At 43.1% G+C, this 15,716-nt stretch overlaps 1 protein-coding gene across 2 annotated transcripts in view; it reads left to right on the plus strand.

Annotated features, from left to right (window-relative positions):
• nacc1b (nucleus accumbens associated 1, BEN and BTB (POZ) domain containing b) overlaps positions 1–10,068 on the plus strand; it is a 52,007-nt gene extending 41,939 nt beyond the window's left edge. For both annotated transcript variants that reach the window (XM_061984256.2, XM_061984257.2), the window contains exon 8: positions 24–10,068. In XM_061984256.2, the coding sequence (XP_061840240.1) occupies positions 24–334 (311 nt within the window). In that variant the 3' untranslated portion in view covers positions 335–10,068. The remainder of the gene's footprint in view (positions 1–23) is intronic.
• The last annotated feature ends 5,648 nt before the right edge of the window (positions 10,069–15,716 follow it).

Raw genomic sequence — 15,716 nt, forward strand, 5'->3', positions numbered from 1 at the left:
CTTCCGTCTCCCCCCTGTCGCAGTTTACTGTCAGAACTTCGCGCCGAGCTTCAGGGAAAGCGAGATGAATGCCATCGCCGCCGACATGTGCACCAACGCCCGCCGCGTGGTCCGCAAGAGCTGGATCCCCAAACTCAAACTCCTGATGGCCGACAGCGACGCCTACTCCACCTTCCTGGCCGACAACGGCAAGGTGGAGGCCGACGGGACGGGCGCGGAGCAAGGCTTCGACCCGGCCTCCTTGGACGCCGCCAGCAGTACCGACGGGGCCGGCGGAGCGACGGCGGCGGACGCCCTCCAGGGGGCGGGAGGAGACGGCAGCACTTTGTTTTGAGTGAGTGAGCGGACCGACGTTTGGACGGACGGAGGTTCTCGCTGCCTCCGTCTGTTTCCTTTTTATCTTCTCTCTGCTTTTACCTTACGTTTGCTCGCTTGCCTCAGTGTTACTCCTCCCCAGGAGGAGGTGGAGCCCCCCCTCTTTCGTCCTCCTGCATGTCGTGTCGTTGAGCGTCCTCTCCCGCCAAAATTAAATCTGACATTCCTGGGAGAGGCGTGGCCAAATCACATGTTGACAGTGTTGCTGTCACACTGAATGTACGATCAGGGGGAGGGAGGGTCAAACGAGGTCAGGTGATCAATCATGTCGATCAGCCCCCCCCCAAAAAAAACGTTTGTTTACTTTTCTTTTGCAACAACTTAAATGTGTACTCTGCGGGAGTACAAACTTCCTGTCGTTTGAGAGCCAATCAGCAAAGCATAAAAATGTCAAAAAAATCTTCCTTAAAGAGCTGACTTGGGGTCAGATGGAAAGGTCCCAACTTTTTTTGGGGGGGTGACGTTAGTTATCCTTTAAAGATCTTGGATATACCGTATTTTCCGGACTATAGAGCGCACCGGCTTGTAAGCCGCATCCGGTAAATTTGAGAAGAAAACAAATATTTTTCCATGTATAAGCGTTGTGAAATGAGTTATTTACATGGAAATGTTTATTTACATACCTTAATTGTTTCCAAACGGTGTCTGTAAGACGGCAGTAAAACGGCCGATCAAACAAAACAGAAGTCATCGTCATGGACCCACTAACTTTCCAATCAGCTAAACTTCACAGTGACGTTTTGGTGAATTAACCGAGGAGTTTGTGGAATTGAAACAATACATAAAGAATCGCAAGTTGAAGGTACTAACACACTTAGCATTTTAGCTCATGCTAACGACGCTAGCTCCATTACACTATGACAGCACGTACAAACATGCATGAAAACACTCCTACAGACATCACACATGGGACGGTTTAGTAAGTAAGAATTGTTTTAGTTGTATTGTAAAACTTACAAACGTTGCTTGTACGAGTAGAAATGCTACGGACGACACTTGTGCTTACGGTTGAAAGCGCAGTCTGAAACTGAAGGGCTATGCAGCAAGGCAGCACCCGTCAAAAAGATGGCATTTTAGCACAAACAATAACACACGTTTTCAGTGTCTATGCTTGTTTTTTTTAAAGCAAAGAAAAATCCATACATTTGCTGCACCGTTGTACAAGCCGCAGGGTACAAAGCGTGGGAAAAAGCGGCTTGTAGTCTGGAATTTAAGGTAATCTTTGTTTTTTTTCCAAACGGTGTCTGTAAGACTGCAGTAAAACGGCCGATCAAAACAAAACGGAAGTCATCGTCATGGACCCACTAGCTTTCCAATCAGCTAAACTTCACGGTGACGTTTTGGCGAATTAACCGAGGAGTTTGTGGAATTGAAACGATAACAAAAAGAACCGTAAATTGAAAGTACGAACACAGACACGTTAGCATTTTAGCCCATGCTAACGACGCTAGCTCCATTACATTATGACAGCACATACAAACATGCATGAAAACATTCCTACAGACATCACACATGGGACGGTTTAGTAAGTAAGAATTGTTTTAGTTGTATTGTAAAACTTACAAACGTTGCTTGTACGAGTAGAAATGCTACGGACGACACTTGTGCTTACGGTTGAAAGCGCAGTCTGAAACTGAAGGGCTATGCAGCAAGGCAGCACCCGTCCAAAAGATGGCGCCTTAGCACAAACAATAACACACATTTTCAGTGTCTATGCTTGTTTTTTTAAAACAAAGAAAAATCCATACATTTGCTGCACCGTTGTATAAACCGCAGGGTGCAAAGCAGCTTGTAGTCCGGAATTTAAGGTAATCTTTGTTTTTTTTCCAAACGGTGTCTGTAAGACGGCAGTAAAACGGCCGATCAAAACAAAACGGAAGTCATCGTCATGGACCCGCTAGCTTTCCAATCAGCTAAACTTCACGGTGACGTTTTGGCGAATTAACCGAGGAGTTTGTGGAATTGAAACGATAACAAAAAGAACCGTAAATTGAAGGTACTAACACAGACACGTTAGCATTTTAGCCCATGCTAACGACGCTAGCTCCATTACATTATGACAGCACGTACAAACATGCATGAAAACACTCCTACAGACATCACACATGGGACGGTTTAGTAAGTAAGAATTGTTTTAGTTGTATTGTAAAACTTACAAACGTTGCTTGTACGAGTAGAAATGCTACGGACGACACTTGTGCTTACGGTTGAAAGCGCAGTCTGAAACTGAAGGGCTATGCAGCAAGGCAGCACCCGTCCAAAAGATGGTGCCTTAGCACAAACAATAACACACGTTTTCAGTGTCTATGCTTGTTTTTTTTAAAGCAAAGAAAAATCCATACATTTGCTGCACCGTTGTATAAACCGCAGGGTGCAAAGCGTGGGAAAAAGCCGCTTGTAGTCCGGAATTTAAGGTAATCTTTGTTTTTTTTCCCAAACGGTGTCTGTAAGACTGCAGTAAAACGGCCGATCAAAACAAAACGGAAGTCATCGTCATGGACCCACTAGCTTTCCAATCAGCTAAACTTCACGGTGACGTTTTGGCGAATTAACCGAGGAGTTTGTGGAATTGAAACGATAACAAAAAGAACCGTAAATTGAAAGTACTAACACAGACACGTTAGCATTTTAGCCCATGCTAACGACGCTAGCTCCATTACATTATGACAGCACGTACAAACATGCATGAAAACACTCCTACAGACATCACACATGGGACGGTTTAGTAAGTAAGAATTGTTTTAGTTGTATTGTAAAACTTACAAACGTTGCTTGTACGAGTAGAAATGCTACGGACGACACTTGTGCTTACGGTTGAAAGCGCAGTCTGAAACTGAAGGGCTATGCAGCAAGGCAGCACCCGTCCAAAAGATGGCGCCTTAGCACAAACAATAACACACGTTTTCAGTGTCTATGCTTGTTTTTTTAAAGCAAAGAAAAATCCATACATTTGCTGCACCGTTGTATAAACCGCAGGGTGCAAAGCGTGGGAAAAAGCAGCTTGTAGTCCGGAATTTAAGGTAATCTTTGTTTTTTTTCCCAAACGGTGTCTGTAAGACTGCAGTAAAACGGCAGATCAAACAAAACGGAAGTCATCGTCATGGACCCGCTAGCTTTCCAATCAGCTAAACTTCACGTTGACGTTTTGGCGAATTAACCGAGGAGTTTGTGAAATTGAAACGATAACAAAAAGAATCGTGAGTTGAAGGTACTAACACAGACACTCGTAGACATGTTAGCATTTTAGCTAAGGCTAACGACAGCACGTACACACATGCATGGAAACACTCCTACAGACATCCCACATGGGACGGTTTAGTAAGCTTGGAGACTCCATACGAGTAGAAATGGTACGGACGACACTTGTGCTTACGGTTGAAAGCGCAGTCTGAAACTGAAGGGTTATGCAGCAAGGCAGCACCCGTCCAAAAGATGGCACAAACAATAACACACATTTTCAGTGTCTTTGCTTATTGTTGTTTTTAAAGCAAAGAAAAATCCAAAAATTTGCTGCACCGTTGTATTAGCCGCAGGGAGCAAAGCGTAGGAAAAAAGAGGCTCGTAGTCCGGAATTTAGGGTAATCCTTTAGATTTCTAAATCAATGTTTGCAGCACAAATTCAATTATAAACAAACAAAAAAAAAACAGGCAGCTTTTGTTCAAGGAGGCGTTTGGTTGTGATTAGAAATGTTTCTGACTCGCTATTATTACAAACTTTAAAACGTGACAAAACTTTATAAATATTTGGACGGTTAACGTCCGAGCACCTTATCGTCGGGGGTGGCTTCCCGGGTGTTGCTGTCTAGCGCGGGGACTGTTAAGCATCTCTCGTGCGGTAAAACTGTCAAAGCGAGCCGAACAGTGGAATCACGGAGTTGAACCCCCCACCGCTTAAGCTTTCATGCGCCTGCCAATCGAGACCATGTTTTTTTATTATTATTAATCTATAAGCCAGTGTTATTTAAAAACAATCTTTGAGGAAAGGTGTTTACAATTGTTTTTATATATTTAAATGTGATTTGAGAAAGGCTTTAAGGAACCTGAGCAGGAAGTTGTTCTGTGAACACATGGTACAATTCACTGTAAGTTTATTTGGCCCTTTTTCACACAGAGATCCCGAGTCAGCACGTTTCCATGCTCTAAATTAGTCCGATTTCGCAAATAATTTGGCTGGAAATGAGCTTTCTGCGACACATAACAACACCATTTGGCTTTAAAACACATGAAAATATTAGCAACACCATCAAACAGCAGTGCAACGTTGTAGTACCTACTAGCACAGGGGTGTCCGGAATTTTTTTTTAAGGATTCTGCGGCTTTTTTTTATACATTTCAAAGCCAATACAATTTTTTTTTTTTTATGAAAAAAGTATTTATTAGAGATGTCCGATATCGGCCTGCTGATATTATCAGCCGGTAAATGCTTTAAAATGTAATATCGGAAATTATCGACATCGTTTTTTTTTTTTTATTATCGATATCTTTTTTTTCTTATTTTTTAAAAATTAAATCAACATAAAAAACAAGATACACTTACAATCAGTGCACCAGCCCAAAAAACCTCCCTCCCCCATTTACACTCATTCACACAAAAGGGTTGTTTCTTTCTGTCATTAATATTGTGGTTCCTACATTATATATCAATATATATCAATACAGTCTGCAAGGGATAAAGTCCGTAAGCACACATGATTGTGCGTGCTGCTGGTCCACTAATAGTACTAACCTTTAACACTTAATTTTACTCATATTCATTAATTACTAGTTTCTATGTAACTGTTTTACTTTCTTTTTTATTCAAGAAAATGTTTTTAATTTATCTTATTTTATTGTATTTTTTTTTTTTTTAAAAGGACCTTATCTTCACCATACCTGGTTGTCCAAATTAGGCATAATAATGTGTTAATTCCACGATTTTATATATCGTATCGGTTGATATCGGTATCGGTAATTAAGAGTTGGACAATATCGGATATCGGCAAAAAGCCATTATCGGACATCCCTAGTTTTTATGTCAGCTTTGTGTTTTTATTACAGGTGCAATATTGGATATAAGTATTGCATCGAAATGAGGAAATATGACGTAAGGCGGTGTTTTTCAACCACGGTGCCGCGGCACACTAGTGTACTGTGAGATACAGTCTGGTGTGCCGTGGGAGATGATGTAATTTCACCTATTTGGGTTAAAAATATTTTTTGCAAACCAGTAATTATAGTCTGCAAATGATGTGTTGTTGTTGAGTGTCGGTGCTGTCTGGAGCTCGGCAGAGTAACCGTGTAATACTCTTCCATACCAGTAGGTGGCGGCAGGTAGCTAATTGCTTTGTAGATGTCGGGAACAGCGGGAGGCAGTGTGCAGGTAAAAAGATGTCTAATGCTTAAACCAAAAATTAAAAAAAGGCGAGTGCCGCTAAGAAAAGGCATTGAAGCTTAGGGAAGGCTATGCGGAACGAAACTAAAACTGAACTGGCTACAAAGTAAACAAAAACAGAATGCTGGACGACAGCAAAGACTTACTGCGGAGCAAAGACAATGTACATCCGAACATGACATGACAATCAACAATGTCCCCACAAAGAAGGATTAAAAACAACTGAAATATTCTTGATTGCTAAAACAAAGTAGAAGCGGGAAATATCGCTCAAAGGAAGACACGAAACTGCTACAGGAAAATACCAACAAAACAGGAAAAGCCACCAAAATAGGAGCGCAAGACAAGAACTAAAACACTACAGACAGGAAAACAGCAATAAACTCCAAATAAGTCAGGGCGTGATGTGACAGGTGGTGACAGTACACCTACTTTGAGACAAGAGCTATATTTTTTTCCCCCGCACCGGACTATATGCCGCAGATATATACTGCATTTTTCGGGTATAAATCGCACCGGAGTATAAGTCGCACCTGCTGAAAATGCATAGTAAAAAAGGAAAAAAACATATATAAGTCGCCAGACTTATAACTCGCTGGCCAAACTATGAAAAAAACTGCGACTTATAGTCCGAAAAATACGGTACATTGCAAAATGAGTTATTCACGCAGAAAGAGTCTGTACATGTTTATTTACATACCTTAATTGCTTCCAAATGGTGTTTTGAACACTCAGACATCACGATGTAAGTAAGTACGTATTGTTGTAGTTATATTGTAAAACGTTGCTTGGAGCGATGAATGACGATCCATAGGAGTAGAAACGCTATGGACGGCTACAAGACTGAGCAGCACTTGTACTTTCGGTTTAAAAGCACTAAATGGAAGGACAATGTAGTGAGCAAACCCTTTCAAAAGATGGCGCCGTGGCAAAAAACAATAACACACCTATTCGGTGTCTCTGCTTGGGTTTACTGAAAACTATTGAAAACAAAACGTTTTGACCGTTAGTAAGGTGAAAATCATATGTTAGCCGCACCGTTTTATAAGCCGCGGCCGTAGCGGTTTATAGTCCAAAATTTTCAGTAGTATTTTTAGCTGTAAGATTTTTTTTTGCCGGCCACAAATGGCACTCAAGACGCATTTTGGACACCCCTGTACTAACTAGTGCACGAGAGGCACACGACGTATTGCCAGCATGGAAACTGTGACTTCACATGTATGTGTGAAAATAGAAAAAAACTGAATTGTTTGACAAATCACACTAATTTCGTTACAATATCCCCTCGCTCATCCGCCCCGTGCCTTTCATACAGAACCCCCACACGAGCGGAACATTGCCGCACCCGTGTTTGTGTGTGTGTGCTTTTTTTAAACACGCCACATCAGACAATTAGAGGACGTCGGTACGATCCGGTGTGACACGTTTAACCCTTTCACACGCGGGCCGCGTCACGGCGATTGTGTTCCCCCCCGCGCCCGTGTCACTGCAGTTTTTTGGCAGAGAAATTGGCAGCTTTGTGCGAAATGGGCTTTGAAGGGGATATCGATGGTACCTTCCAGAGTTTGCACATTTGAATGTTCTTTTATTCGTCGTTTTAAACTCGCCATGTCATTAAGTAGGACTTATTCGCCGTCGCAGACCAGGGCGGGGAGGACGAGGACGAGGACGGAGTGACCCAGTCTCCAAAAAAAAGAGAGGAGTGTTGGGGGAGGGGTGGTGTTTATGCATATATATAATGCATATGTAATGAATGCGTATTAAGACTGGCTGCTTATGTGGAGGCTTTGTGTGCTCTGGTGTGTGTGCAAGCGTGCATATTAATGTGTGCTTCTTTTTCCTGTTTCCTCACATCTCCTATTATGTCTCGTGTGTGTGTGTGTGTGTGTGTGTGTGTGTGTACATGCCAGCCACAATGCGTCTCAATCTATGTGCTGCGTACGTGCGTGTCTGCCTGCATCATGTACTGATTGCGCATGCTTGTCACTGCGTGTGTGTGTGCGTGTGTGTGTGTGTGTGTGTGTGTGTGTGTGTGTGTGTGTGAGAGAGAGAGAGAGATCTGCTTTGGATAGCATCACACCTTTTCCTGACACACCCACACAAACACACACACACGTGTGTGTAAAAAGTATGTTTATTTCATGCAAATACTAGTATAAGTTCAGGTGTTCAGGAGTGCTCTAATTAATTGATTAAGGATGGTTAATTAATTACATTTTCCGGACTATTGAACGCGCCAGTATATAAGCTACGCCCAGTAAATATTAGGGAAACATTTTTAGAAAAATGTCCATATATTAGCCGCTGATGCATCCATCCATCCATCCATTTTCTTCCGCTTATCCCAGGTTGGGTCGTGGGGGCAGCAGCCTAAGCAGGGAAGCCCAGACTTCCCTCTCCCCAGCCACTTCGTCCAGCTCCTCCCAAGGGATCCCGAGGCGTTCCCAGGCCAGCCGGGAGACATAGTCTTCCCAACGTGTCCTGGGTCTTCCCCGTGGCCTCCTGCCGGTCGGACGTGCCCGAAACACCTCCCTTCGGGTGGCATCCTGACTAGATGCCCGAACCACCTCATGTGGCTCCTCTCCATGTGGAGGAGCAGCGGCTTTACTCTGAGTTCCTCCCGGATGACAGAGCTTCTCACCTGATCTCTAAAGGGAGAGCCCCGCCACCCGGCGGAGGAAACTCATTTCGGCCGCTTGTACCCGTGATCTTGTCCTTTCGGTCATAACCCAAAGCTCATGACCATAGGTGAGGATGGGAACGTAGATTGACCGGTAAATTGAGAGCTTTGCCTTCCGGCTCAGCTCCTTCTTCACCACAACGGATCGATACAGCGTCCGCATTACTGAAGACGCCGCACCGATCTCACGATCCACTCTTCCCACACTCGTGAACAAGACTCCAAGGTACTTGAACTCCTCCATTTGGGGCAAGATCTCCCCCCCAACTTGGAGATGGCACTCCACCCTTTTCCAGGCGAGAACCACGGACTTGGACTTGGAGGTGCTGATTCCCATCCCAGTCGCTTCACACTCAGCTGCGAACCGATCCAGTGAGAGCTGAAGATCTTGGCCAGATGAAGCCATCAGGACCACATCATCTGCAAAAAGCAGAGACCTAATCCTGCAGCCACCAAAACCGGATCCCCTCAACGCCTTGACTGCGCCTAGAAATTCTGTCCATAAAAGTTCTGAACAGAATCGGTGACAAAGGGCAGCCTTGGCGGAGTCCAACCCTCACTGGAAACCGCTGGTGCATACGTTGTGAAATGAGTTCTTTACAAAGAAGTGTTTTGTAAATGTTGCTGAATTGTTTCCAAACAGTGCCTTTAACGCGGCAGTAAAACGGCTGATCAAACAAAACAGAAGTCATCGTCATGCAAGCAAGCTCTCCATACAGCTAAACCAGGGGGGGGGGCCCAAACGTTTTGCCTCCAAGGGCCAAAGTGAAAATGTGCCAATGGTCCTCGGGCCAAACGGCGATCTTTACCATGCAACAGCACCCCGAGTGAGGAATGCCTCCTACCGCCATACATGGATATAAGGTAGTAGACACCTTTTAACCTCAAACGTTCAAAAATGTGATTTTCGGGGGTTTGTTCCCTAACCAGCTCGTCCTAGATATTTCATCCAATGGCTTTCAAAGCTCACACAGATGGAGGACGCTAAATTCGGAAGCGTTTAGGTTTTCTTTAGAGTACATGAGTGAAGGATGGCGGTGTACACCCTGGACAAGTCGCCACCTCATCCCAGGGCCAACACAGATAGACAGACAACATTCACACAGTAGGGCCAATTTAGTGTTGCCAATCAACCTATCCCCAGGTGCATGTCTTTGGAGGTGGGAGGAAGCCGGAGTACCCGGAGGGAACCCACGCAGTCACGGGGAGGACATGCAAACTCCACACAGAAAGATCCCGAGCCCAGGGATCGAACCCAGGACCTTCGTATTGTGAGGCAGACGCACTAACCCCTCCTCCACCGTGCTGCTCCAGTTTCCATCTTAAAGATCTAAAAAAATTGACAGATTGAAAAGCTTAAAGGGGAACATTATCACAATTTCAGAAGGGTTAAAACCATTAAAAATCAGTTCCCAGTGGCTTATTTTATTTTTCGAAGTTTTTTTCAAAATTTTACCCATCACGCAATATCCCTAAAAAAAGCTTCAAAGTGCCTGATTTTAACCATCGTTATATACACCTGTCCATTTTCCTGTGACGTCACATAGTGAAGCCAACACAAACAAACATGGCGGAAAGAACAGCAAGCTATAGCGACATTAGCTCGGATTCAGACTCGGATTTCAGCGGCTTAAGCGATTCAACAGATTACGCATGTATTGAAACGGATGGTTGTAGTGTGGAGGCAGGTAGCGAAAACGAAATTGAAGAAGAAACTGAAGCTATTGAGCCATATCGGTTTGAACCGTATGCAAGCGAAACCGACGAAAACGACACGACAGCCAGCGACACGGGAGAAAGCGAGGACGAATTCGGCGATCGCCTTCTAACCAACGATTGGTATGTGTTTGTTTGGCATTAAAAGGAAACTAACAACTATGAACTAGGTTTACAGCATATGAAATACATTTGGCAACAACATGCACTTTGAGAGTGCAGACAGCCCAATTTTCATCAATTAATATATTCTGGAGACATACCCTCATCCGCTATCTTTTCCTGAAAGCTGATCTGTCCAGTTTTGGAGTTGATGTCAGCAGGCCAGGGAAGCTAGGGTCGATATTCTTCTCTTGATCATCTTCGGTAGCATAAGGGACGGTGTGAGCCAAGACATCCAGGGGGTTTAGCTCGCTCGTCTGCGGGAACAAACTGCCGCCATTGCTTGCCGTGCTACCGAGGTCCTTTGTCCCTGAATAGCTCACACACTCCGGCAGATTCAATGGGGGTCTGGCGGCAGATTTCTTTGACTTTATCGTTGGAAATGCATCTGCTTTGAGTGTCGCAGGATATCCACACATTCTTGCCATCTCTGTCGTAGCATAGCTTTCGTCGGTAAAGTGTGCGGAACAAACGACTGACCATTTCGTCGGCTTTCCCCACAGCCTCGTATTTTGAACAAATTTCCTCCAATTTCTTGCCACTTTCGCATCTTTGGGCCACTGGTGCAACTTGAATCCGTCCCTGTTCGTGTTGTTACACCCTCCGACAACACACCGACGAAAGTGAGAAAATGGCGGATTGCTTCCCGATGTGAGCGAATAATAGAAAGGCGTTTAATTTGCCAAAATTCACCCATTTAGAGTTCGGAAATCGGTTAAAAAAATATATGGTCTTTTTTTCTGCAACATCAAGGTATATATTGACGCTTACATAGGTCTGGTGATAATGTTCCCCTTTAAAGCAAATCCTGCATCTTCTGTGACACTATTTAGCAGTAATGAAGTTGTCTGCAATAATCATGCTGTATGAAAATGTCATCCTAAGGAACACTAAACCAGAACTCAACCTCACACTCAAACTAACCAGTAAACATGTTTTAGGGGCCAAAGCTTAAACATCACTTAGGCATCTTCAGAATGGATCTGACTATCATTTAAAAAGGTTGCCCCTTTAGGGGACCTGTTTTTTTTTGTCCCCATACCGTCAGAGGTCCCCTAAAGGTGACTGTGTAAACCATGGGTGTCAAACTCTGGTCCGCGGGCCAAATTTGGCCCGCCGTGTAATTTCACTTGGCCCTTGAGGCGATATCAAATTAACACTAAAGCTGGCCCGCCGATCCTCCCGAGAGTCTTCCAAACGCCAGCCAGCCACATAACATGTGCGGCTTCTGCACGCACACTAGAGGTGCGCGGATAGGCAATTATTTCATCCGCAACCGCATCACAAAAGTCGTCAACCATCCGCATCCACCCGAACTAACAATTAATCAAAACCGCACCCGCCCGTTGTTATATATCTAATATAGACGATGCAAGGCATTAGTGAGGTTATAAAGCTTTTGCCTGTTAAAGAAAGGAGACTGATCCAATGGAGCAGAGACATTCAATGCGTGCCACGCTGTCACGGCCCAGACGCACACCAGTGCGCAATTATATGGGAGCCGCGCTGAGCGCACCTCCAAGCGCGTCTCGCTGCCGGCGACGGCCGGGTATGGGCCCGACGCTCCAGCGCCATCCATTTTCAGGGCTAGTTGATTCGGCAGGTGGGTTGTTACACACTCCTTAGCGGGTTCCAACTTCCATGGCCACCGTCCTGCTGTCTATATCAACCAACACCTTTTCTGGGGTCTGATGAGCGTTGGCATCGGGCGCCTTAACCCGGCGTTCGGTTCAACCCGCAGCGCCAGTTCTGCTTACCAAAAGTGGCCCACTCGGCTCACCAGGGTGAGCCCCACCCCTTTCGTGAGCGCACTGCACGCGGAGTGACCCCTGTTACGCGCCCCCGGCAACGGGGGTTGCGGGCAGGTAAGCTGCTTACCTGCTGCGCGTGACGCCGGCCGCGGCGAAGGCGGACGAGGCGGGGTGTCGGTGCGGTGGGCACGGTGGTGACCCTGGACGTGCGTCGGCCCTTCTCGCGGATCACCTCAGCTACGGCTCCCGGTGGGGCCCTCTCGGGGGAAGGGGCCTCGGTCCCGGACCCCGGCGAGGCGTCCCTTCTCCGCTCCGTAAAAGTGTCCATCTCTTTTTTTTTTCTTCTTCTGTTGTGGCATATGCTGCAGGTGCCTGCTCGTTTTTCGTATGTGGGTAACAACATTTAACTATGTATATATATTTCCGAATTGGTTTAACTGCCACCCGCCTGAATCTATTTCAAATCTAATTTTTTTTAATTTCAACCGCCCGACCCGACCCGCGGATAAAATCTAATTTTTTTTTATTTCAACCGCCCGACCCGCGGATAATCCGCGGTTGTGTCCGCAAACCGCGCATCTCTAACGCACACACATTAGAATGCAATGCATACTTCATCAACAGCGATACAGGTTACACTGAGGGTAGCCGAATAAAAAAAACTTTAACACTGTTAGAAATATACGCCACACTGTGAATCCACACCAAACCAGAACCCTTTGCAGCACTAACTCTTCCGGGACGCTACAAGGTGTGTGTGTGTGGGAGGGGGGGAGTTTTGGTGGTAGTGTAGCGATGTAGTACTCCTTTGCGTTGTGTTTTCCCCAAAAGATGACACCCAGTCTTTCTTCCAGCTCAATGGTTTATTCTGGTCAAAACAATCATAGTGGTCACTGACGTTCAGTGACCATAAAAAAATATAGGAAATTACGGTACTAAACTTAGAATAATAAAATTTGCAAAATAAAGAGTCACATTACATAATGTGTAAATGTAATAAATTAGATAAGATGACATTAAAATAAAATGACATTAAATTAAGAGGAGTAGTAAGACAGTAAGCAATTGAGATCATAAATTACCTCTGTTACAGTAGCAGGGGTGTATTTTGTAGCATCCGGGAAGAGTTAGTGCTGCAAAGGATTCTGGGTATTTGTCCTGTTGTGTTTATGTTGTGTTACGGTGCAGATGTTCTCCTGAAATGTGTCTGTCATTCTTCTTTGGTGTGGATTCACAGTGTGGCGCATATTTCTAACAGTGTTAAAGTTTTTTATACTGGCACCCTCAGTGTAACTTGTATCGCTGTTGATGAAGTATGCGTTGCGATCGCTCGTGTGTGCGTACAGGAGCCGCACATATCTTGTGACTGGGTCCGAATGATGTTAAAATGGATGAAAAGCGGACGTGACGATAGCTCGTAGAGTACGTTAAAGGTTAATTTGTTCAACCTTGGCCAGCGGTAGTGATGGGTTGATGAGGCGTCATGAAGCGTTTCGACACATTGCAAAACTGTATTGATACTGTGTCGATACTGTGTCACTAAATACTGACATCTGCTGGACATTAAAAATCACTACAGGCAACCTATGGACCGACTCAACTGACACTGATTTTATGCCTTAGCACAGGGGTCACCAACCTTTTTGAAACCAAAAACTACTTCTTGGGTACTGATTAATGCGAAGGGCTACCAGTTTGATACACACTTAAATAAATAAATATATTGTCATTTGTAAGTTACACGTAAGTGTGATTTAAACAAGAATAGCTAAATAAATAAATTGATATATATAAAAAAAAATGGGTATTTCTGTCTGTCATTCCGTCGTACATTTTTTTTTCCTTTTACGGAAGGTTTTTTGTAGAGGATAAATGATGAAAAAAACCACTTAATTGAACGGTTTAAAAGAGGAGAAAACAGGAAAAAAATGCAAATAAAATTTTGAAACATAGTTTATCTTCAATTTCGACTCTTTAAAATTCAAAATTCAACTGACAAAAAGAAGAGAAAAACTAGCTCATTTGAATCTTTTTGAAAAAATTAAAAAAATAATTTATGGAACATCATTGGTAATTTTTCCTGATTAAGATACATTTTAGAATTTTGATGACATGTTTTAAATTGGTTAAAATCCAATCTGCACTTTGTTAGAATATTTAACAAATTGGACCAAGCTATATTTCTAACAAAGACAAATCAGTATTTCTTCTAGATTTTCCAGAACAAACATTTTAAAAGAAATTCAAAATACTTTGAAATAAGATTTAAATTTGATTCTACGGATTTTCTAGATTTGCCAGAATAATTTTTTTGAATTTTAATCATAGTAAGTTTGAAGAAATATTTCACAAATATTCTTCGTCGAAAAACCAGAAGCTAAAATATTTATTATTCTTTACAATAAAAAAAAAAAAAAATTACTTGAACATTGATTTAAATTGTCAGGAAAGAAGAGGAAGAAATTTAAAAGGTAAAAAGGTATATTTGTTTAAAAATCCTAAAATCATTTTTTTCTCTAAAATTGTATTTCTAAAAGTAATAAGAAGCAAAGTAAAAAAATAAATGAATTTATTTAAACAAGTGAAGACCCATCCATCCATCTTCTACCGCTTATTCCAAGTGAAGAACAAGTCTTTAAAATATTTTCTTGGATTTTCAAATTCTATTTGAGTTTTGTCTCTTTTAGAATTAAAAATGTCGAGCAAAGCTAGTAAATAAATACAATTTAAAATATAGAGGCAGCTCACTGGTAAGTGCTGCTCTTTGAGCTATTTTTAGAACAGGCCAGCGGGCGACTGATCTGGTCCTTACGGGCTACCTGGTGACCGCGGGCACCGCGTTGGTGACCCCTGCCCTAGTATATACAATAATATAAACCAAGTCATTGTATTTCATTTAGTATTATTTCATATCTTCATTTAAATAAAAATATATTTTTATCTTTTTTAGATACAGTCAATAAATAATGTGAACATGTATTATAACATGGAAATCTAAGAGAACGTGTTGTGGATGATTGTGGACTGGGACTGGATTTTATTTTTTTACACATTTTTATTAAAAAAAAAAAAAAAAAAAAGTTTTTCCGACGTATTACATTTTAGACGATTTCTCTTCTTAGTTATTATTTCTCCGGCTGTAGAAAAGACACGCTCACAGGGCACAGAGGAGGCGTCAGTGCGACACAGTTCGCGTATCGGTCACGTGACCAAAACAGCTCATCATCGGCAGGCCCGGCCCTAACCAATCTGGCGCCCTAGGCAAGATTTTAGGTGGCGCCCCCCCACATCGGCAGTGAAGTGTATATACTCACAAGAAACTGAATAGCTTTGTCTTTGACCTTTTTTTTTTTACTTACAACTATACCTAATATATAAAGGGGTGGAAAAGTGACTATTACCTGCAGGGCAAACATTAGCTAACCAGAAGGCAATAACAATGTAAACAAAAAACACCTGCTTAAAAGTTCTAATACAAATGTCCCTGAGGAATGTAAGGTGGGAGTACTGTAATTACCTAACGTTACATTATTATTTTCCGTAACAATTTAGCCCCCTCCACAATATTAACCCGACGTTAAAACAGAACTAGCTATTTATTGATTAGCAATTGCCGAATCATGTAACATTAGCTTAATGCTAAAAAGCCAGGTTACTATCA

This window comes from Nerophis lumbriciformis, linkage group LG25, assembly GCF_033978685.3.
Source record: "Nerophis lumbriciformis linkage group LG25, RoL_Nlum_v2.1, whole genome shotgun sequence".
NCBI classification, from domain to species: domain Eukaryota; kingdom Metazoa; phylum Chordata; class Actinopteri; order Syngnathiformes; family Syngnathidae; genus Nerophis; species Nerophis lumbriciformis.